The sequence below is a fragment of the Pleurodeles waltl genome, chromosome 8, assembly GCF_031143425.1.
Source record: "Pleurodeles waltl isolate 20211129_DDA chromosome 8, aPleWal1.hap1.20221129, whole genome shotgun sequence".
Lineage (NCBI taxonomy): Eukaryota > Metazoa > Chordata > Amphibia > Caudata > Salamandridae > Pleurodeles > Pleurodeles waltl.
Window position 1 is genome coordinate 1,403,844,534 of NC_090447.1, and position 25,146 is coordinate 1,403,869,679.

The following is a 25,146-nucleotide window of genomic DNA, read 5'->3' on the forward strand; positions in this document are numbered from 1 at the left end:
GGGTGACTTATCTATACTTCATAGGCAGTGCGAGGTTGGCATGGCACCCTGAGGGGAGTGCCATGTCGACTTAGTCTTTTTATCCCCACTAGCACACACAAGCTGGCAAGCAGTGTGTCTGTGCTGAGTGAGGGGTCCCCAGGGTGACATAAGATATGCTGCAGCCCTTAGAGACCTTCCCTGGCATCAGGGCCCTTGGTACCAGGGGTACCAGTTACAAGGGACTTACCTGGATGCCAGGGTGTGCCAATTGTGGAAACAAAGGTACAGGTTAGGGAAAGAACACTGGTGCTGGGGCCTGGTTAGCAGGCCTCAGCACCCTTTCAAATCAAAACTTAGCATCAACAAAGGCAAAAAGTCAGGGGGTAACCATGCCAAGGAGGCATTTCCTTACACAACCCCCCCACCCCCCCCACCAAACGAAAGAGTAAGAGACTAACCTTTCCCAAGAGAGTCTTCATTTTCTAAGTGGAAGAACCTGGAAAGGCCATCTGCATTGGCATGGGCAGTCCCAGGTCTGTGTTCCACTATAAAGTCCATTCCCTGTAGGGAGATGGACCACCTCAACAGTTTTGGATTTTCACCTTTCAATTGCATCAGCCATCTGAGAGGTCTGTGGTCAATTTGAACTACAAAGTGAGTACCAAAGAGGTATGGTCTCAGCTTCTTCAGGGACCAAACCACAGCAAAGGCCTCCCTCTCAATGGCAATCCAACGCTGCTCCCTGGGGAGTAACCTCCTTCCAATGAAAGCAACAGGCTGGTCAAGGCCATCTTCATTTGTTTGGGACACAACTGCCCCTATCCCATGTTCAGAGGCATCTGTCTGCACAATGAACTGCTTGGAGTCATCTGGAGCTTTTAGAACTGGTGCTGTGCACATTGCTTGTTTCAGGGTGTCAAAGGCCTATTGGCATTCTACAGTCCAGTTTACTTTATTGGGTATTTTCTTGGAGGTACGTTCTGTGAGGGGTGTCACTATGGATCCATAGCCATTCACAAACCTTCTGTAGTACCCAGTCAAGCCAAGGAATGCCCTGACTTGAGTCTGGGTTTTTGGAGCTGCCCAATCCAGAATAGTCGGGATCTTAGGCTGGAGTGGCTGAACTTGGCCTCCACCTACAAGGTGTCCCAAGTAAACCACAGTTCCCTGCCCTATCTGGCATATGGATGCCTTGATAGAGAGGCCTGCTGATTGCAGAGCCTTCAAAACCTTCTTCAGGTGGACCAGGTGATCCTGCCAGCTGGAGCTAAAGACAGCAATATCGTCCAGATAAGCTGCACTAAAGGACTCCAAACCAGCAAGGACTTGATTCACCAACCTTTGGAAGGTGGCAGGGGAATTCTTTAAACCAAAGGGCATAACAGTAAACTGATAATGCCCATCAGGTGTGGAGAAGGCTCTCTTTTCTTTTGCTCCTGGTGCCATTTTGATTTGCCAGTACCCTGCAGTTAAGTCAAAGGTACTTAAGAATTTGGCAGCACCTAACTTATCAATCAGTTCATCAGCCCTTGGAATGGGATGGGCATCTGTCTTGGTGACAGAATTAAGTCCTCTGTAGTCCACACAAAACCTCATCTCTCTCTTTCCATCTTTGGTGTGAGGTTTGGGGACTAAGACCACTGGGCTAGCCCAGGGGCTGTCAGAGTACTCAATGACTCCCAATTCCAGCATCTTGTGGACTTCCACTTTGATGCTTTCCTTAACTTGGTCAGACTGTCTGAATATTTTGTTTTTGACAGGCATGCTGTCTCCTGTGTCCACATCATGAGTGCACAGGTGTGTCTGACCAGGGGTTAGGGAAAAGAGCTCAGCAAACTGTTGCAGTACCTTCCTACAATCAGATTGCTGTTGGCTAGAGAGGGTGTCTGAGTAGATCACTCCATCAACTGAGCCATCTTTAGGGTTTGTGGAGAGGAGATCAGGGAGAGGTTCACTCTCAGCTTCCTGGTCCTCATCTGTTACCATCAACATATTCACATCAGCCCTGTCATGGAAGAGCTTAAGGCGGTTCACATGGATCACCCTCTTGGGGCTCCTGCTAGTGCCTAGGTCCACCAGGTAGGTGACCTGACTCTTCTTTTCTAACACTGGGTAAGGGCCACTCCATTTGTCCTGAAGTGCCCTGGGAGCCACAGGCTCCAGAACCCAGACTTTCTGCCCTGGCTGAAATTCAACCATTGCAGCCTTTTGGTCATACCAAAACTTCTGGAGCTGTTGGCTGGCCTCAAGGTTTTTACTTGCCTTTTCCATGTACACTGCCATCCTTGAACGTAGGCCAAGTACATAGTCCACTATATCTTGCTTAGGCTCATGAAGAGGTCTCTCCCAGCATTCTTTCACAAGAGCTAGTGGTCCCCTTACAGGGTGGCCAAACAGAAGTTCAAAGGGTGAGCACCCTACTCCCTTCTGGGGCACCTCTCTGTAATCTAAAAGCAGACATGGTAAGAGGACATCCCATCTCCTTTTGAGTTTTTCAGGGAGCCCCATGATCATGCCTTTCAATGTCTTGTTGAATCTCTCAACAAGACCATTGGTTTGTGGATGGAATGGTGTAGTGAATTTGTAAGTCACCCCACACTCATTCCACATGTGTTTCAGGTATGCTGACATGAAGTTGGTACCTCTGTCAGACACCACCTCCTTAGGAAAACCCACTCTGGTAAAAATACCAATGAGGGCCTTGGCTACTGCAGGGGCAGTAGTCGACCTAAGGGGAATTGCTTCAGGGTACCTAGTAGCATGATCCACTACTACTAGTATGTACATGTTCCCTGAGGCTGTGGGAGGTTCAAGTGGACCCACTATGTCCACACCCACTCTTTCAAAGGGGACCCCCACCACTGGAAGTGGAATGAGGGGGGCCTTTGGGTGTCCACCTGTCTTACCACTGGCTTGACAGGTGGTACAGGAGACACAAAACTCCTTGACTTTCTGGGACATGTTGGGCCAATAGAAGTGGTTGACTAGTCTCTCCCACGTCTTGGTTTGTCCCAAATGCCCAGCAAGAGGAATATCATGGGCTAAGGTCAGTATGAACTCCCTAAACTCCTGAGGCACTACCACTCTCCTAGTGGCACCAGGTTTGGGATCTCTTGCCTCAGTGTAAAGGAGTCCATTTTCCCAATATACCCTATGTGTTCCAGTTTTCTTGCCATTAGACTCTTCAGCAGCTTGCTGCCTGAGGTCTTCAAGAGAGGGACAGGTTTCTTGCCCCTTTCACAACTGCTTCCTTGAGGGTCCCCCTGGGCCTAAGAGCTCAACCTGATAAGGTTCTAACTCTAGAGCAAAGGTCTTCAATCTGGGGGTCGGGACCCCCAGGGGGGCCGTGGAGACCTGGAAAGGGGGTCGCACATTCCCCCAGCTGATCCTTAAAATGCCTCAGCTGAACTTTAATTTGAGTCTCCTGTGCTGTGAAAGCCGCACAGACAGCTAAGGAGACTTTCAGCCCGGGGCTTCTGCTTCCTGAATGAAAAGTAAATGTGCTGTACAAGCTGATCTGCAAATGTAAAGGGTGCATGGGAGCAGCTGTAAATGATCAAAGCTTTGTGAGGACAAACTTTTTTTTTTTTTTTAGGGGTAGTGCGAAGAGTTAACAATTGAGCTGTGAAGTGCATGCTTTTAATTGCAATTGTATTTCAACAGTGCTCACTTCACCTGGAGGTGTTGAAGGGACAGCTATTAAAAAAAAGAGGAATTGCATATGCTCTGATATTACTTAAATCCACATTTTGAAAGCACCGTTTTATAATAAACCTTTTTGTAGTGGCCTATATTATACTGTGTGCAATGCAATTATAAAATAATGCCTTTTTATATATTCACAGTGCTTTCTGTCACAGGCTGTGACCTCATGGCACTAAAAATACACAAGTCGCTATTCTCAACTGTACTAACAAAGATTTAGTTCTGTTGCTCTCCGGTTAAACACAGACCTCTTCAGTGCATTAACTAATAGAGGTTTCATAATGCACTACAGTGCATTTCCCAATGAGTAACAACTTTATTTGATTTATTTTTCATTTCAGCTGGCTATTATTTTATATGTAGCTACCTGGCGGTGAAAGACTTAAAAAGATTTAGAGAATATTTTGGGTTTATTTATGAGAGGGTTGCGCTGCTGGAGCATCACTTTTTTTGATGCTCCAGAATCACAAGCCTCTCAATCGTACCTATGAGCGGACTCAAAGCCACCCTGAGCGGATTGAATGGCCTTGTTGATATGGAGTAAGGCAAGGCAGTGCCAGTCGCTGCATTGCCTTATTTTGCGTCAAGGAGGCGCTCCACGGGCGTAGTGGTGGATGTTCCTATGCACCACAGATGGATTTTGACACTGCCCCAGATTTACAAAATCACGTAAACTGGGGCAGTGCCAAAACCTTACGCCTCCCCAGAGCAGGCATAATGAGGAGAAATGTTTTAATTTCTCCTTGTTTTTTTTTCTTTCCATGTGTGCTGCTATCTGCCACACATGTAGAAAGAGATACAATGCCTTTCTGGATTGTTTTGTGCAGGAAGGTGCCCCTTCCTGCACAAATACAATCCTGCTTATGTTGGCACTAGGCAGCAATTGTGTACCAGCGCAGGGGGAAAGGACAGAAATGTACTGTATTTCATAAATACGGTCCATTCCTGCCCTTTTGTATTGAGAGTGTGGAAGTGTAGCAAGAAGACTTGCAGCTCTGCCCCATGTAAATTCCTAATAAATGAGGGCCTTTGTTTTTAGCCACACCCTTGACCATGCCCCCACACTCACTGATCTTTGATTTGCTAAACACTGTTTAATATTATTTCCTCACAGTAAAAATGATTTGCTGTGCAAAATGGGGATGTATATTATTGTTGATGATGAGGAGTACCAAGTTCTAGAAATTTTTATCAGGAGGGGGTCCTTACACCTACATTTGTTTAAGAGGGGATCCTGGCATCAAAAAGTTTGAAGACCTCTGCTCTAGAGGCTCAGTTCCCTCAGAGGGCAGAACTTCTTCCTGGGAAGGGAGGTTCTCTTTTTGTTGTTGTGTTGCAGCTGGTTTCCCAGTTGTCTTTCCTTTTCTCTTGGTAGGCTGGGCCCTTTTTCCAGGCTCCAACTCTACTTTTTCACCCTCAGCCTTGCACTGTGCCCTTGTTTTGACACACACCAGTTCAGGGATACCCAGCATGGCTGCATGGGTTTTCAGTTCTACCTCAGCCCATGCTGAGGACTCCAGGTCATTTCCAAGCAAACAGTCTACTGGGATATTTGAGGAGACCACCACCTGTTTCAGGCCATTGACCCCTCCCCACTCTAAAGTTACCATAGCCATGGGATGTACGTTAGTCTGATTGTCAGCGTTGGTGACTGGATAAGTTTGTCCAGCCAGGTATTGACCAGGGGAAACCAGTTTCTCTGTCACCATGGTGACACTGGCACCTGTATCCCTCAGGCCTTCTACACTTGTCCCATTAATTAAGAGCTGATGCCTGTATTTTTGCATGTTAGGAGGCCAGGCAGCCAGTGTGGCTAAATCCACCCCACCCTCAGAGACTAATGTAGCTTCAATGTGATACCTGATTTGCTCTGGGCACACTGTTGATCCCACTTGGAGACTGGCCATTCCAGTGTTAGCTGGAGTGGAGTTAGAAGTGGAACTTTTCTTCGGACAGGCCTTGTCTCCAGTTTGGTGTCCAGGCTGATTTCAGCTACGACACAAGGCCTTTTTGGAATCAAAGTTTTTACCCTTGTACCCAAAATTGGATTGTGAAGAGGCTCTGGGCCAACCCTCCTGTGCCGTTTTTTGGGGGCCTGTTGAAGACTCTTTACTATTTTTATTTTTGGATGTCTCAACACTCTTCCCCCGGGGAGGGTTTGTGACCCCTTTCTTTTGGTCACCCCCTGTGGAAGTCTTGGTCACCCTAGTCTTGAACCAATGGTCCGCCTTCTTTCCCAATTCTTGGGGAGAAATTGGTCCTAGGTCTACCAGATGCTGATGCAGTTTATCATTTGAACAATTACTTAATAGGTGTTCTTTCACAAATAAATTGTACAGCCCATCATAATCATTTACACCACTGCCTTGAATCCAACCATCCAGTGTTTTCACTGAGTAGTCCACAAAATCAACCCAGGTCTGGCTCGAGGATTTTTGAGCCCCCCCGAATCTAATTCTATACTCCTCAGTGGAGAATCCAAAGCCCTCAATCAGGGTACCCTTCATGAGGTCATAAGATTCTGCATCTTTTCCAGAGAGTGTGAGGAGTCTATCCCTACACTTTCCAGTGAACATTTCCCAAAGGAGAGCACCCCAGTGAGATCTGTTTACTTTTCTGGTTGCACAAGCCTTCTCAAAAGCTGTGAACCATTTGGTGATGTCATCACCATCTTCATATTTAGTTACAATCCCTTTTGGGATTTTCAACATGTCAGGAGAATCTCTGACCCTATTTATGTTGCTGCCACCATGGATGGGACCAAAACCCATCTCTTGTCTTTCCCTTTCTATGGCTAGGAGCTGTCTCTCTAAAGCCAATCTTTTGGCCATCCTGGCTAGCAGGAGGTCATCTTCACTGAGGCCATCCTCAGTGATTACAGAGGTGCTGGACCCTCTGGTGAGGGAAGCAACATCTCTGACTATCACAGTTGGAGTCAGGACTTGAGGGGCCCTGATCTACCTAATTAGGACTGGAGGGGGGGAAAAATCTCCTCCAAGTCACTAGCTTCATCTTATGGGAGGTCATCCTCAGAGGGGTTGGCTGTTTCAAACTCTGCCAGCAGCTCCTGGAGCTGTATTTTGGAAGGTCTTAGGCCAACTGGTATTTTCTTTATTTTGCAGAGAGACCTCAGCTCCCTCATCTTAAGATGGAGGTAAGGGGTGATGTCGCGTTCCATCACATTCTCTTCTGCATTAGACATTATGTTTCTAAAAGTTGGAATACTTTTTAAGAATCTAAAACTATCTCTAGAACTTAATTCAAACTTTCACAAAACTTTTAAACTCTAAAAGAAATGCTAACAGGGACTAACACAAGGCCCTAGCAGGACTTTTAATTTTTTTAGAAAAATAGCACAATTTCAAAAATCAGTTTCTAATGACAAATTTTGGAATTTAGTTGTGTGATCAGGTATTGGCTGAGTAGTCCAGCAAATGCAAAGTCTTGTACCCCACCGCTGATCCACCAATGTAGGAAGTTGGCTCTGTATGCACTATTTCAAAGTGAGGAATAGTATGCGCAGAGTCCAAGGGATCCCCTTAGAGGTAAGATAGTGGCAAAAAGAGATCATTCTAATGCTCTATTTTGTGGTAGTGTGGTCGAGCAGTAGGCTTATTAAAGGAGTAGTGTTAAGCATTTGTTGTACATACACAAGCAATAAATGAGGAACACACACTCAGACAATTCCAGGCCAATAGGTTTTTGTATAGAAAAATATATTTTCTTAGTTTATTTTAAGAACCACAGGTTCAAATTCTACATGTAATACTTCAAATGAAAGGTATTGCAGGTAGTTACTTTAGGAACTTTGAGTTGGCAAAATAGCATATACAGTTTTCACATAAATCACATATAGCTATTTTAAAACTAGACAGTGCAATTTTCAACAGTTCCTGGGGGAGGGAAGTGTTTGTTAGTTTTTGAAGGTAAGTAAACCACCTACGGGGTTCAAGTTTGGGTCCAAGGTAGCCCACCTTTGGGGGTTCAGAGCAACCCCAAAGTTACCACACCAGCAGCTCAGGGCCGGTCAGGTGCAGAGGTCAAAGTGGTGCCCAAAACGCATAGGCTTCAATCTGCCAGCAGGTAAGTACCCGCGTCTTCGGAGGGCAGACCAGGGGGGTTTTGTAGGGCACTGGGGGGGGGGGGGGGGGGACAGAAGTCAGCACAGAAAGTACACCCTCGGCAGCGCGGGGGCGGCCGCATGCAGTGTGCAAACACGCGTCGGGTTTTCAATGGGAGACCAAGGGGTCTCTTCAGCGATGCAGGCAGGCAAGGGGGGGGGGGGGCTCCTCAGGGTAGCCACCACCTGGGCAAGGGAGAGGGCCTCCTGGGGGTCACTCCTGCACTGGAGTTCGGATCTTTCAGGTCATGGGGGCTGCGGGTGCAGAGTCTTTACCAGGCGTCGGGATCTGAGGAGCAGGCAGTCGCGGTCAGGGGGAGCCTCGGGATTCCCTCTGCAGGCGTCGCTGTGGGGCTCAGGGGTTGCAACTCTGGCTACTCACGGTCTTGTAGTCACGGGGAGTCCTCCCTGAAGTGTTTGTTCTCCACAAGTCGAGCCGGGGGCGTCGGGTGCAGAGTAGCAAGTCTCACGCTTCCAGCAGGAAACGCAGGTTGTTTTAAAGTTGCTCCTTTGTTACAAAGTTGCAGTCTTGGATGAACAGAGCCGCTGTCCTCAGGAGTTCTTGGTCCTTCTAGAGCAGGGCAGTCCTCTGAGGATTCAGAGGTTGCTGGTCCCTGGGGAAAGCGTCACTGGAGCAGTGTCTTTAGAAGGGGGTGGGGGGTGGGGGGGTGGGACAGGCCGGTAGAGCTGGGGCCAAAGCAGTGGGTGTCTCAGTCTTCTCTGCAGGATTTTTCAGCTTAGCAGTCCTCTTCTTCTTAGGTTGCAGGAATCTGAGTTCCTAGGTTCTGTGGAGCCCTTAAATACTAAATTTAAGGGCGTGTTTGGGTCTGGGGGGTTAGTAGCCAATGGCTACTAGCCCTGAGGGTGGGTACACCCTCTTTGTGCCTCCTCCCAAGGGGAGGGGGGCACATTCCTATCACTATTGGGGGAATCCTCCATCTGCAAGATGGAGGATTTCTAAAAGTCAGAGTCACCTCAGGACACCTTAGGGGCTGTCCTGACTGGCCAGTGACTCCTTGTTTTTCTCATTATCTCCTCCGGCCTTGCCGCCAAAAGTGGGGCCGTGGCCGGAGAGGGCGGGCAACTCCACTAGCTGGAGTGCCCTGTGGTGCTGTAACAAAGGGGGTGAGCCTTTGAGGCTCACCGCCAGGTGTTACAGTTCCTGCAGGGGGAGGTGTGAAGCACCTCCACCCAGTACAGGCTTTGTTACTAGCCACAGAGTGACAAAGGCACTCTTCCCCAAGTGGCCAGCAACATGTCTGGTGTGTGGCAGGCTGCTAGAACTAGTCAGCCTACACGGATAGTCGGTTAAGGTTTCAGGGGGCACCTCTAAGGTGCCCTCTGGGGTGTATGTTACAATAAAATGTACACTGGCATCAGTGTGCATTTATTGTGCTGAGAAGTTTGATACCAAACTTCCCAGTTTTCAGCGTAGCCATTATGGTGCTGTGGAGTTCGTGCATGACAGACTCCCAGACCATATACTCTTATGGCTACCCTGCACTTACAATGTCTAAGGTTTTGCTTAGACACTGTAGGGGCATAGTGCTCATGCACTTATGCCCTCACCTATGGTATAGTGCACCCTGCCTTAGGGCTGTAAGGCCTGCTAGAGGGGTGACTTATCTATACTTCATAGGCAGTGTGAGGTTGGCATGGCACCCTGTGGGGAGTGCCATGTCAACTTAGTCTTTTTATCCCCACTAGCACACACAAGCTGGCAAGCAGTGTGTGCGCTGAGTGAGGGGTCCCCAGGGTGGCATAAGATATGCTGCAGCCCTTAGAGACCTTCCCTGGCATCAGGGCCCTTTGTACCAGGGGTACCAGTTACAAGGGACTTACCTGGATGCCAGGGTGTGCCAATTGTGGAAACAAAAGTACAGGTTAGGGAAAGAACACTGGTGCTGGGGCCTGGTTAGCAGGCCTCAGCACACTTTCAAATCAAAACTTAGCATCAGCAAAGGCAAAAAGTCAGGGGGTAACCATGCCAATGAGGCATTTCCTTTCAGGGGCAAATAATGGCAGCAAGATAGAGACTGGATTAAAAGAACACTTAAATGTGGGTCAAAGTCATGAGAAAGGCTGACACGATTTGATTGGGGGAGCTCCTTTCTCACCCCTCCATCAGCGAGGTCCCATCCCAGACAAAGAAGGGCCCACACCACAGCGCACTGTCAACATACGATCAAAACGGCTAGAAGTAGTAGCACTGCAGAATCCAGCTAACTCCACAAGAGGAACCAACTCCACCACACTACAAAGCCACCAAGGCAGTCACAAAACGTATATATGAAATTAGATTTTAGTGCTTTAGCAGAATGTAAAGAAGGCAGTCAAGTCAAACAAGACAGCTAACGGGTCAGGACTCTCACAAACAACTTATGGGGACTGACACCCACTGCTCCCTGCAGATCGAATACGCATCACTAACTCCCATTAGTCAAAGGGACTGAATGCAGTTTGACACCCCCTCGTTTAAAGATGGTCAAAGACAAAAGAAGATATACCAGTGCGTTTGGCAGATTATTCTATCCAAATCATAATACCTTGTTCAGCTAATTCCTCAGGAACAAAGAGGACAACACCTCATTAACCGCAGTTATTGTGTAAACGATCCATGTAACAACATTCAGTGAAAGGCAAAATAGACAAGGTAAGCCTGGAAATCTTGCTGCTGCGTCAAAACCTATGTAATGTGGTAGAGTATAGAGTATAACAGAGCTAAAAGGAAGAACCCCTGGCACTGAAAACACGATCCAAGCTCTCCAAAGCCACGTCACACAGCTAAGAGTCATCAAGCAATTAGAAAACAAAGTTGAGGATCCAGACGGAAGGTTGATGCACAACATTAGAATAGCATAGGAAAGTAGCCTCTTTTTAGCATGGTTACCCCCAATGTTTGCCTGTTGTCAGTGTGTTTTTGACTGTGTTTACTGGGATCCTGCTAACCAGTGATTATGCTCTCTCCCTTCAAACATGGTTACTTAAACCCCACATTTGGCATACTGGTGCCCCCAAGTCCCTAATATATGGTACCCAGGGCACTGGGGAACCAGGGGACCCCCATGGGCTGCAGCATGTATTATGCCACCCATGCAAAGTGTATCTGCAGGCCTGCCATTGCAGCCTGTGTGAAAGGGTGCATGCACCCTTTTCACCACAGGTCACTGCACCAGGTCACTGTAAGTCACGCCCATGGGCAGGCCCTCGTAGCCCAGAGGGCAGGTTGCAAGTACCTGTGTGTGAGGGCACCCCTGCACTAGCAGAGGTGCACCCCACGAACTCCAGTTCCATTTTCCTGGACTTCGTGAGTGCAGGGACGCCATTTTATGCGTGTACTGGAAATAGGTAACTACCTATGTACAGCTACATAATGGTAACTCCGAACCTAGGCATGTTTGGTATCAAACATGTCGGAATCATACCCCAATACTGTTGCCAGTATTGGAAGTATGATTCCATGCACTCTTAAGACTCCTTAGAGGACCCCCAGCATTGCTCCTACTAGCCTTCTGGGGTTTTCTGGGCAGCCCAAGCTGCTGTCACCCCTCATACAGGTTTCTGCTCTCCAGCTGCTTGAACAGCTCAAGCCCAGGAAGGCAGAACAAAGGATTTTCTTTGGGAGAGAGGGGTAACACCCTTTCCCTTTGGAAATAGTTGTTACATGGCTTGGGAGGGGTAGCCTCCCCAAGCCACTGGTATGCTGTGAAGGACACATTTGGGGCCCATCATGCACAAGCCAGCCTACACCGGTAGAAGGAACTCCAGTCTCTGCTCTGGTGCGAAAATGGACAATGGAAAGGGGAGTGACCACTCCTTGTCCATCATCGCCCCAGAGATGGTGCCCAGAGCTCCTCCAGAGGGTCCCTGGGTTCTGCCATCTTGACCTCTGGGAACATGTGAGTGGCCAGGTCAGGCAGGTGACGTCACAGCCCCCTCCTGACAGCTGCTTACCTGGTTAGGTGACCAGTTCCCCTTTTAGGGCTATTTAGGGTCTCTCTGGGGTGGGTCTTCAGATTCGGCTTGCAAGATTCCAGCAGGACTCCTCTGCAACCTCTACTTCAACTTCTAGCCACTGGAACCGCGACTGGACCCTCCAGGTACCGACAATCTCCATCCAAGTCGAAGACTCTACTTGCAACATTTCCCCAGCTGTGGAGGGCAGCAAGTCTTTAGTCTGCACGAGAAGGAAGAAAGAATCTCCCTTGGAGTGAAGGAGTCACTCCCCTGCAGCCGCAGGCACCAACTGCAACAACGACCGGCTGAGTGGATCTCCTCTCATCCTGAGGTGCATAGATTCTGTATAACAGGTGGTGGTCCGACGTGGTCCTCTTGGTCCTCTCTGCCATCTGTCCAACTTTGGTGGAGGTAAGCCCTTGCATTCCCATGCAGGATGGTAACCCCCCCCCCCCCACGTCTCTTGCAGCTACCAAGGCTTGTTTGCATCTTCTCCAAGGGATCTTCAGGCTCCGAGTAGCTCCAGCCCCCAACACTCCTTCCTGTGACAGCCCTCTGCGAGGTCCTCCTGCGGCATGAGACCTTTCTCCAGGTGTACTGCGTGGGTTCCTCTGTGACTCCTGGTTCCTTGTCCAGTGGGTTTCCTGGGGGAGGGATGGGGTTGGGGGTGCCCCTTCTTCTGTGGACTCTCTGCCTTGCGGAGGGTCCCCACTGGCGTCCCCTCATGGGTGGAGAACTCCTGGACCTTGCTGGTCCCCGGCAGCTCCACTTCTGCTTCACTGCGACTTCTGCCAAGGCTTGTTGGTGGTTTCTCCACGCCACTAACCAACTGCAATCAATCGGCCGTGGGACTGCATCCTCCACGAACCAGTCACCTGCTCCCGGGCGGCATTCCCAACAGTCTTCGTCCTACCGTCAACCAACTCCTGCATCCACAGTTGGGTGGTTAGTAGCTCCTACTCCTCCTGGACCCTTGTGGGACTTCTGGACTTGGTCCCCTTCTTCCATAGGTCTTCCTCTTCAGGAATCCACCGCTGGTTTCTTGCGGTCTCGTCTGGGTGTTGCATTTTCTTCATTTTGGGTGGTTCAGGGAAAATCTAGTAATTTACTCCTTTATTCCTGGCCGCTAGGGAGCACTGTGGTACTTACCTTTGGGGTTTCCTAGTAGCCCTAGCTCCCCTCTACACATTCCACTTAACTAGGTGGGGGCCATGCTTCTGCATTCCATTTTTTAAATATATGATTTGGACTCTCCTTAGGGTCAGTACTGTCTATTTGCATTTGAAATGTGTTCTAGCACTTTCTGTGCCTGTCGCTGATAACTAGTGTACATATTTAGTGTGTTTACTTACCTCCTACAGGAGAGTTGCCTCTCTAGTACTTTTTGGCATTGTGTCACTAAAATAAAGTACCTTTATTTTTATAACACTGAGTGTTTTCTTTCATGTGCGTAAGTTGTGTGTGACTACAGAGGTATTGCATGAGCTTTGCATGTCTCCTAGATAAGCCTTGGATGCTCATCCACAGCTACCTCTAGAGAGCCTGGCTTCTAGACACTGCATACACTGCACTAATATCTCAGGTACCCACCACACACCAGGCCAGCTTCCTACAAATAGTTGGAACTGCGATTACAGTCATAGATCCCAGCTTATTAACTGTCCCAATGGTCTGCAGTGGAGAAGACCAACTGATTGTTATAAATAAATGAGGTCTCTAGTTGGAAGTGGTTTGCTGTCTAAGTAGGGTCCCTTACTCCAGTCAAAGTAAGGGAGCCACACAACTAAGACAACCCCGGCTCAACCCCTTAGTAGCTTGGCACGAGCAGCCAGGCTAATCCCAGCAGTCAGGCGCAACGGATGTCAGTGACACGGTGCTCGGGACTTACGCTGCGGCGGGATTTCAGAGGCACTGCAGCGGCAGACCTGTGTTGCAGGTCACAGTTGTTGCACTCAGCGGGGACCACAGCTCTGGTGCAGGCAGCAGCACGGAGCCGGAGAGCAGGGCCGGTACTGAAGTCACTCAGGAGTCGATGTGCTTAGTTTCTTCTTGGTTGCACCGGAGCTCACTTCTAAGGGCCCAGGAACTGGAGTTGGCACCACTTGGCAAGTCAGGACTCTCAGCAAGAGAGTCCAGGTGCTGGCAGGTGACGTCTTTGATAGCCCTGAGACATCTTAACTGGAGGAAAGCTCAGTTCAAACCCTTGAAGAACCCTGGAAAGCAGGATGTAGAAAGCAAAGTCCAGTCCTTTCACTCATCAGCCTGGTCAAGGGCCTTCAGGATATGCAGGACACACCTTAGCTCCCTTTGTGTAACTGTCTAGAGTGAATGCACAAATAGCCCAACTGTCATCCTGACCCCGACATGTATTTCATAGACAGGAAGGGGTACAGAGTGGTTAAGCAAGAAAATGACCACCTTCTTAAAGTGCCATTTTCAAACTTACAATTCAAAAAACAACGTCACCAAAAGTTCTATTTTTAAATTGCAAGTTCGGAGACCCCAAACTCAAAATCTACCACCAATAAGAAATTACACTTAAAAGATATTTCAAGGCAATCCCCATGTTACCCTATGGGAGAGGCAATTCTTGCAACAATGAAACGAAATTTAGCAGTATTAGTATTTCACTCTCAGGACATGTAAAACACACCAGTACATGTCCTACCTTTTAAATGCACTGCACCCTTCCCATTGAACTGCCTTGGGCCCTCTGTAAGAGCGACTTGCATGTAGTAAACGGGGAGGTTTGAATGGCAGTTTAAAACTGTGTGTACACACACACACACACACAATGCAATCGCAAGCCTGAGCCATGTTTATAGGGCTAGTCATGTGGGTGACACAATCAGTGCTGCAGGCAGACTAGAAGCATTGGATCTAAAGGCCCTGGGCGCACACTTGCACTGTACTAGAGACTTATTAGTTAACCAAATATGCCAATCATGTTGATAAACCAGTCACCAATACATTTTATACAGAGAGCATTATGCACTTTAGCACTGGTTACCAGTAACGTTCCCAGAGTCCTAAAGTCAACAAAACAGGTCAGAAAAATAGGAGGAAGGCAACAAGTTTGGGAATAACTCTGTAAAAAGGGCCAGGTCCAACAGTGATACTTTGAACTGAGGGCCCTCATCACACATACCCACAATTACAACAAGGATAGAATACGTTGATTTTCTCCTATTAACACTTAAAAGCCAGCAGCAACACAAATCGTTCACCAAAGTGAAGCAGAAACAGTTGAAATAAATACCAATAATAAATTGCCAGACTTAAAATTATTCACATGGAAAGGTCACACTAATGCTCCTGAAAGTGAATAGGACTGGGCTGAAGGACATGTAGGTGTGGAAACAAGAAAACCCAAAGGAATCCGGGTGAACACAAACCAGCCATGAGGACCAACAACAAAGGAACTACAACCCCATCACAAAAGACAATAGAAACAGGTACTACAAATAACACATGGAGACCAACACTCACCCACAGTCAAAAGGAACTACAACCCCATCACAGAAGACAATGAAAACAGGTACTACAAATAACATATGGAGAGAAACAGATGACAGAACCCCAACCTTAAATAGGTATTAAATGACATACCACTTTACTCCCACTTGCAGACCAATACAACAACCTGCCACATGTCTAACTACTAATCGATCAAACTGGAGCTCACACGTAACTCATGGCCCTCTATTAAACTTAAGATTGAAGTGGAATTGAAGCTACTAAATATTTATTTTTGTTATAGGAAGTTCTACAGTTTGGGCGAAAGATCTTTCTCGGGTAGCAATAATAGGAGGGAGAGAGTATGGTGGGGGCAATCAGGGGTGAGGGGAATGGGAAAAAATTAATTTCAACCCAGTTCATCAGACAAACATAGCCACCCCAGTCCTCTTAAAGATAAGTGGCGAATGGTAGTAAACACTGACACCCCAGCACATGGAAAATTATTTTCAAACGTTAATGGGTTAAACTATTTAAAAAAAAAAAAAAAAAAACACACACACGAGAGAGGCTGACTTCAGTACATCAAATTCCAGTCCGTTGATGCACTACACCTATATGCATAAACAGCAAACTGTGGATTCCTGGACAACATGGATACTCCCAGAGTCTTCCACTCTGGCTTTACTCAGGGTCTAGAGGAGGCAATCCTTATATTCAAATGCTTCCCCTGCAGTATAAATCAAGTACAAACAGAGCCCCTAGAATTAGAATTCTTTGTGCTCACGTCTGGTGTTACTAAAGGACCGAAATCGACACCTTGTCTTCTTAGCCTGACCCCCATTTACCCCGACCCTCCTGGACAAAACCCTAAGTACATTTACCTATGTAATTACTAATACAACAGTACACTCCTAATCAGAGGAGACTGCAACGTCAAAATGGCAAAAACTGAGACACATGGCAGTCAATGTTTTCAACCACACACTGCTGATCATGTCTCATTGGGCAATTCCCTGGGGTTAAAGCTTGGCACACTTGCCACCAGGAGGAAGGGTCATATACCTTTTATTTTGGCATTCACAAATCATTTTCTAAAACAGACCACTTCTTCCTTCCTGTGATAGACACCCAAGACCTATCAAGGTCCAAAATTCTCTCCCAAGGACTACCTGACCACTCATTGGTCATATTGCGCTGTCAAAGCTGCAGAGACAGAGGAGAATGGAGCATCAGTGCATAGTAGCTTATGGATGATGACTTTGTTGACTCCATGAGAAAAATACAATTGAATATTTGAGGTAAATTCAGTCGGATCAGATGCTTAATTACTGGAGGCATTCAAAGCAGTTAACCACAGTAAAGCTATGCCCCCATATCAAGCGGAAGCAGAAAGAATATGGAGGGAATATTATTGCCTTGAAAAACAAAGTTACTAAATTCAAAAAAAGGGAACCAACAATCCAATGATGTACTGCTTTTCGGGTATCTGGAAGCAGCCCAAACACAGCAAAAAGCTGACACACTACACAGCCAGACTTATTTGGGTGGCCTCTCAAAATGGATTTACATGTCTAGAGACAAATTTAGTCAACTAATCTATTGGCTGGTTCCTAGAGACATATCAACCAGATTCATACCCACTATAGAAACAGGGAACGGAACTATTGTTACTGAGGCAAAAGATATGGCAAACACCTTTGCCACATACTAAAAAAAATAAAAATAAAAAAATAATATGCACATCACTACCGCCCCATGGATTTGCTTTAACGTATTAAATACCCAACAGTACTGACTACTACATGCAGACCAAAAAGAACTAGACCAAACCATAGCAGAAGTGATTTCCAAGGAGACCACAATGATGAAATTAGGGAACATTCAAAGTCCCAATGGCTTAACGGGTGAGTTCTTTTAAGACATTTAGTACCCTCATCTACCTTCTACAGAAAGAGAGAAGTGCAGTAATTCCTAGACAAAGTAGACCCACAAGAATAGCCCCAGTTTTATTGGACAATCTCTCTCAATCTAGGGTGTCAACATTTTTACGAAATTGCTTGTGAAGCAGCTAAGTGATTACATCCTGACACACCAGGACCAAAATTGCTACATTCTGGGGAGGGGCACCAGCTGTGGCCTAAAATGGCTGTGTGTGGAATTAGAAGCCCCGAACTCAAAGGCTCACATGCCCAAGATTGTATTCATTCTGAAAAGGCATTCCCCTCCCCATAAATCGTGACTTTCTTCTTCAAGTCTTTAACACAATGAATTTCGAAACCCATTTTATCGTCTGTGTGACACTAGGACTCCGCAACATAGGAACGAGGACGAAATCAGAGTACTATAAAATTGTTTTGCAATAGAGAGCAGCATCAAGACAGAGGTGTCCACTGCCCCCCGCCTCCTCCTAGCTGCCTTCACTACAGAACCGTTGGCTGAATGAGGTAGGGAGGTTGCACTGTGGAATGGATTCAAGTTGGGCAGACCAACCAAAGGACATAAGTCAGTGACATCCCTCGGTTCTTGAAAAGGTCCCCTTCCATCCACCGAAGTCTAATAAAAAAATTCTAGGCTCAGAGAGTCATATAGGCTCACCGTGAAGAAGGACAAAATCAGTTCTGGTGTCAGTGAGAATCTAAGTTGTGGAGGCGCAATGGAAAACGTAACTCCCGGTGAAGGAAGGTAGCTTTAAATATTTGGGAATTGACATAACTCTGTCCCAGGGCGAGTGTTGGGATGATCCTGCACAAAGTTTTGACCTGGACATCCTCCTAGATGGCAATCCACAAGCCCTCTAATACGAGTCCATGTCCACACACTCCTGTCCCGAAACCACAATCAGAGCATGGCAGAACACCATTAAACATATTGGATGGTACGGAAAATTGATAGAAGAAACCCCACTCTGAAATCATTTCAAGGCCTCGAATCTAAACAAAATATGTACAGCTCCCATTTTTCCCCAATTCTTTCAAGACATGCTTTAGAAAGATCGAAAGATCAGTTGTGGGAACTACCTACATTAGGCAAGCTAGCGAGATCTCATCTTTACTGCTCTTGTTATTAACGCCCAAGATCCCTACATAAATCTTCAAACGAGCTGGGGAAAAAGCATGAGTTTTAGAGATTTTAAACAGAATAAGCCAAAAGGACTTTTGATTGGTTCTTTAGCTAAGCCCACATATAATCTGCAACAGGGAATTCTGGACTTTTCTTACCACTCACTCATCAGAACCTGTTGCAAAGCCTCATCCTGAGACCATGGCATAGCCTTGCCAACCATTTTCCTATCAGCACCAATACGAGGAAAAAGCTGCAGCCATGGCAGTGACGGATGAAGCCAGTAAACCAGGCTCTGCTGGAATGCACACCGCAGATCTGTTGACAATTTGGGTTCCTATATAAACAGAAAAAAAAAATGGGAAATAATTTCCATGTGGTACACTACACACAGCAAATGTTACTAAACATTACTAAGCATAGCACGCATCACAGGCAGATGATCAAACATCCAATATCCTTGTCAAAGTTATTCACTTTTAATAACTGGATCTTAGGGTGCCTTCATTTCCAGTGGGTAATTAATTGAAGATGTCAATGTGGGTGCTGTAATCTACACTCCTACATTCTGCCTTACAGTACTGGTTTAGAGGATTCCTTGTGCCCATGGTGCATCTTTTTTTTCTTGGTATGAATTTTATTAAGGACAGGCCACAAAGGGAGCACATCCATACAATGCAGCAACCCACAGGTTAAAAAAAAAAAAACACACACACCATACACAACAAAAAACCTCACTATGTTCACCTACCACAGCCACTTACATCCTCCATGCCAGTTCCTAAAGACTGATCCAAGATCATGTTTATGCTGTCAGGTATGGGGGTCATCATGAAATAAGGGGGCACTCCTAATAGCAGGCCAGAGGATTTCTGAAGGGTATAAACAAAAGTGAAAGACTCCCCCTGCAGCATTTGTAATACTGCAACAATCAAGGAAACTGACCTTTTCTAACTGGTTAGTCAAACAGTACAGCTGTAAGTTTGTATACTTCTCTCCAGTCTGACTGTGTCAAGCGCTAATAAGCTGGTCCGTCTCAATTGTCCGGAAACAGTGGCACCAGCAAAACAAGAGTAAACAAGGTTTATGGTTTTGTAGGTCTTCTGAGAATTTCTCCTTGAAAGTGGATGTCCAAAGCAAGACAGGCTAATGGTTTTGTAGACACAATAACACCTCCTTAGTTCTTAGCTCGAAGAAGCAGGCTGGATTATACGGTTAGGCTTTGGTTAGCATAGCCTTGCCCGTACTGTGACAAGTGGTGCTGAGTGTAAAGGTGGAGCCTTTCATTGTGTGGTTATGACAGAGAACATGTTTGCTCAGAGAACAAGAGTCTGATAAGACAGGTATAGCACAATTTTATTGCTTGTAAAATTGATTCTATATCAGCACCAAAAAATAATGTGCTGGAGTAAGGCTCAGTTTTCTGTTTTCAATGATGTTCACACTGATAGACACAAGACAATGGGTTGCTCCGTCTGTACATGGGGGAAAAAAAGGGTCCTATTTGTGACGGGCTCTCCGTGCTGTCAGTTATGACTTCCAAGCCAAACTCTGTACAGAATGAAAGCATGGGGAGTTAAAGGGATACTTCCTTCCTCAGAAGAAGGTGGGGATATGCATTTGCCCCACTAAACAACTGTTTTCAGGCACGTGTTCTGCTGTGTTCCACGTAGGGCCACTTAGTCCTAAGAAATAAACATGCATCCAAGCGTGACATTCATCAGTTAAAGGTGGAAATGTTTTAGTTGCAAAATCATTTGTTCCAAGAACACTAAAATATGGATAAATACCAATTAGATAAGCAAACAATGCAAACAAATGTGAAAAGTTTTCAAAAGTACACTGTAACACAGGAGCCCCAGCTATATCTTTGCAACACAGCTCAAGTGTTGAAAATCCATCGCTACAGCACAGACTTACATAATCATTAAAAGATCGTTAGGAATAGACATCTATATAAAGTACATGGTCAGCCATCTTGTGCAGTTCCTCTCGTAACGCGGTTACAGACAGACTGGCTTCTCTTGAGAAGTGTTCTAATGGGATCATTGGCTGATGTGGACAGGGTGCAAGTGACTCGTTGAAACTAGCTTCACTACAGCTGCAGCTTTTCTAACCTGCTCATGGGACAGCTTATCTCCTTCACAACAACTAAAGCCATTCCCATAGTTACTATATTTTGGCATTCAAATTAAGAACGTGTTACTTGCAGTTAAGGGGCTAACTTGTACAGATCGCAAAGTCCGACCATACCAGCAGCAAAATTCCGTAAACATAAAAGTAATGTATTATTTTTAGCTCGGAAACACAAACGTGTAGCGAAAAAAACACTTTCTCCGACAATACTCCTAGATCATCGCCTGTGAAAGCGCACACACATACCCATGGTACATCCAAAATAAAATACACCCAATCCTGTCAATCTGTAAGAAATCACAAATTACATTCGATACAAAGCACAAAGGCGTATTAGCTCAATTGTACCGGTATGCTCGGTGGCAGATTGACTGCTGTTGCTCGACAATGCATAGTAAGGCCTTGAGATTCTTCTTGTGCCTTTAGGTGATCTGCCCAGGTGAAAGGTAGGGAAGAAGTGAACAGGAGGCGCGTTTTAACGCTCCAGTCTGCAGGAAATACATCAGCTCCTGAGGAGTGAGGCGGGATGGCTTTCTGAGGACTCTATACAAAATAAATTAAGAGTTAAAAAAGCTAGCATGAGATTCTTAAACACATGGGCCTTTAGAACAGAGGCTCAACAAAAGAGTCTGCAAGAGTATGAAACAGTGACCCCATAAAACGTATTGCCCATACAGTGCTAAACAGGCTTGTACCATTGTTTTATCCCATTGAATACACCAACAATGCAGATGTTCCTGACGATTCCCAACTGTCTTAAACGAAGGACAAGTTTATTCTCCTCAAGCACTGGTACACTGAACTTTGTAAATATTAGCCTCATCTGCCTTTATTTAATTAGCAAAAAAAAAAAAAAATAGTATACGCCTCTGCCCTAACTACAGCAAAACATGTAATTAACTGTGCTTTGGGGCTTTGCTCGGCTGCATTGTACACCACACCCAGCCTCTGAAAACTTCACGCCTTCACAGAGATCCAGACAACATTCTAATTGATGCTCCAATTATAGTAGATTCCTAAGAGGCGTACCACGTGGTCATTAAAGCTTCCAACAAAGATCAGACGGCCTGTGGAGCCACAGACAGAAAGGACATGAGATACAGAAACAAAGCAATTGATACAAACCTTCCCACTGTCCCAGACTCTGCCCTGATCTTGCCTACCCCCTGTTCAGGATGGAGCTTAAGCCAGCCACCTTAATGGGATTCTTCACTTCTTGCTCAACATGTACTCTTGGAACTGTTCCCACTGCGGACACTTCCTGAATTAACATTCCTGAATCCAAACCTTAACTGGGACCAGGGTACTGCCAGCGTTCTACTGCTTTGTTATCATGTACAGTTATGTTTAGTGTTCTCTTACTATATGAAGCTAGACGGGCACTCTATATAATATTTTGTTTTTTTAAATCAGAATGGCATAATCCAACTGTAGCTTGGAACTCGACCCTACTAGATTAATTTCACTAGACTAAGGTTCCTCTGCAGTTTTATTATGCTTAGTGCACCAATGCTTATCAGCCATCAGTCGTGCAGACTCCATCTGCTGTCCAAAATAAGGTTAGGTTTCTACCCAAGAAACAAGTTATTTAATAGCATGCTTTTTGATGTTCATTGTTAATACTTTAATAAGGTAAAAATAAATTATTTTCGAACAAGCGTGCTTCCAAGCAGCAGCTCTTCCAAGCACAGACACCCAAACTAAATACTACTGACAACAGTAGTGAGGCATAGGTTCAAAAACAGTTTTTTTGTTCTAATGTCCTGGGTCTTCAACTTTAGTTTCTGCTTACCGTCTGGAAACATTGCAAGCAAGTTCCAGTTAGCTTTATTATCCTCACTCTCGTTGGCAAGCTACAGACTTCAAACTATCTTAAATGAATGAAACTGAAGCAAATGTGGTTAGGAACCGGTGCTTCCTAGTCCAGGTTCTGATGGCACGTGCATACTGATGAGGAAATGGAAAATCTTGTTGGCGTCTACTGTGCGCCTACCTTGTTCCTCTGTGTTTCCCTGTAGCGGATGTGGTGGTACATATTAACACAGCATGCCCATTAGGAAGCATGTGCTTCAGATGATGCTCCTTTACCTTCTAACTGGGTGTACAAAAGGTTTCCAGTTAGCGCTGCACGTCCCATTTGAGGATACTATGTTTTCTTCTAACAGCCAAAACAAAGACTGAGTAGAATGCATTCTGGCGTGCTAGGAGCCATGCAAAGGAGCTTTTCCAGTTCAGTTCCCGCGTGCAGAATGGTATATTTACAGGTCTCCTCAGGTTACTGCTTTTCAAAGATGTTTCTTGGTCCGTACAGACAATATCAGCTGTTGATCTAGAGGTCAACTAGTCAAAAATATACCTCTGAATAGGTTGCGCTAGATGCAACCAACGTCTGACGGTTTAAGAACGGGTGGACTACGGAGAACATAGGCGTTGCACAGAAAAACACAAGACTCACTTACTTGCTTCAGCATTTCAAGTCTGCACAATCCTGTTTCAAAAAAAAAAAAAAAAAGCAAAAAGGGCCTGTCCGCTTCCATTCACGTTAGGCATTTAGTAGTATCCTCTACTTACAGAACATTATGGGGTATGAACAGGGAGAAATGGCACTGGGCAATTACCCAATATTTATTTGTCTTATGAAGGTGTAGGCAGTGAACACTCACTTTTGAAAGTACAATGCAAGCAGGGATGCAACTACTTTTTGGTCTGCTAACTACAACCATTTCAGAATGCTGCAAGCACCGAGAGGCTGTTATTTCGAAAACAATAGAGTCTGCAGTAGGTTTCAAACATTCTCTGCTCAGAAATAAGATTACATTTATGAGGTTTCTGGAAGCTATGGTCTACGGAAGAAGTTGTTGTGGGTGCAATGATGAACGCTGAAGAGCTTTATGCACAGAAATGTATATACACATGCTACGCACTCTACACAGGCTTCCCAGCAAAAGACCTACTACGCCTCCAACACGCCTCCGCCCGGCTGATCCTCAACATACCCCGCCACAGCCACATCTCCCACCACCTGAGAAACCTTCACTGGATCCCCGTGGACAAGAGGATCACTTTCAAGCTTCTTACCCACGCTCACAAAGCGCTCCACGACACCAGACCAGCCTACCTGAACAACAGACTCAGCTTCTACACCCCCACCCGTCAGCTCCGCTCCACTAACCTCGCCCTTGCCGTTGTTCCCCGCATCCGAAGAAAGACCTCCGGCGGCAGATCCTTCTCATACCTCGCCGCCAAAACTTGGAACACCCTCCCCACCAACCTACGACAGACCCAAGACCTACTCACCTTCAGAAGACTCCTGAAGACCTGGCTCTTCAATCAGTAACAGTACCCCCCCCCCCTCGCCTTGAAACCCCCACGGGTACGTAGAACACTTTATAAATCCAGTGATTGATTGATAGCCAAACTCCTACAGTAACATAAAACTTAAGAGTTAACAATGCTCAGGATGCTTCTACTTAATGTAAGTACCCTTGGTCCCCATCTGCAAATTATGGTGGAGAGAGGAACAACAATTTATAGCCCAAAATATGCTAAAACTTAAAAGTATAAAGAGTTGGTACTTTCCCTCCATGAAATACGGAGGGTCTGCAAGTTGAATGTACAAAAAGTAGCAAAATGTGTACGATATTAAAAACCTTCTGTACAATCGGAAAGAAGAAGATTATGAACGTAGCCCAAGTAGGAAATAGAACAAAACGAAATTCTACATTTCTTTGGGCACTGTGCAGGGTGTTTGATATTTTTTTGGTGTCGCAATAGCATGACCACCTACTGAAATAAAACTACATGGCTCCACTCAATACAATAAAAGACACTTTAATGCCAGCTTCACATTTTGCATCATAAACATATGAACTCAAAATGTTTTTTTTTTTTTTTATCTAAGTACAAAATAGAAATTACGATTACCTTCAGGATTGGAGAAGCAACCGACGATCTTGAAAAGATATCCTCCAAAACAGCAGTGTTGCCAACACAGTCCGACAACTATTAAAAAAAAAAAAAAAAAAAAAAAAAAAAAAACGTTTCTTAATGCACAATTAAATTACATGAAATCAAGATGAATTTGGAGATATACATAACAAGCCCAGCTCAGGTCTGCCATGCATTGATTCTAAAATACATACCAAAAGCATGCAACCTGTCGCAATCTACTGTTCCTGTATGGCCATTAAAAATACCAAATTAGGAGAAGCTGGAAAAATGTATATGAATAAGTATGTCAACAATAAGAGGGACAGGGAAGTTGATGGTCCAGTGTACAGTCTCCCAAATGACTAATCACATGATAAATGGGTACACTGTTCCAAAGAGACGTAAATCTAGGGGAACTTTATAGTTCAGGAGCAAGAGCCCTCACACATCCTAATGGACGTCAGGCTTCATCATCGGGTTGCTCCTCGTCAGACTGGCGCTGCAGTGTCTGACGGGCTCCCCGTTAGGGGGCTCTTTGCCAGAGATCTTTTTAAAGTGACTGCCGTAATGATAACACTCACTAGAGAATTATAAAGGTCAGGCACTATTTCTGGCAGGAGAGGGATAAGTTAAAATTGGTTCTATGCCCCACAGAAATCAGCATTATTTAATGTGTCAGAAAGACAGGGCTAAGACCAAGATTAAAAACACAAGGAAAGTGGAAAATGAGGGTTCATGCTCAACCACTTTCTAACAATAAATGGAGATATGGGAAATTATCACCTATCCCCTAAGAC

At 45.7% G+C, this 25,146-nt stretch overlaps 1 protein-coding gene across 1 annotated transcript in view; it reads right to left on the reverse strand.

Moving 5' to 3' along the window:
• Nucleotides 1–25,146, reverse strand: part of DONSON (DNA replication fork stabilization factor DONSON) — an 82,806-nt gene that overhangs the window by 47,747 nt on the left and 9,913 nt on the right. The window contains exons 2-4 of the mRNA XM_069203544.1: nucleotides 24,344–24,421; nucleotides 20,768–20,962; nucleotides 18,442–18,620 (exon numbers count right to left, since the gene is read on the reverse strand). Of these exons, the coding sequence (XP_069059645.1) occupies nucleotides 18,442–18,620; nucleotides 20,768–20,962; nucleotides 24,344–24,421 (452 nt within the window). The remainder of the gene's footprint in view (nucleotides 1–18,441; nucleotides 18,621–20,767; nucleotides 20,963–24,343; nucleotides 24,422–25,146) is intronic.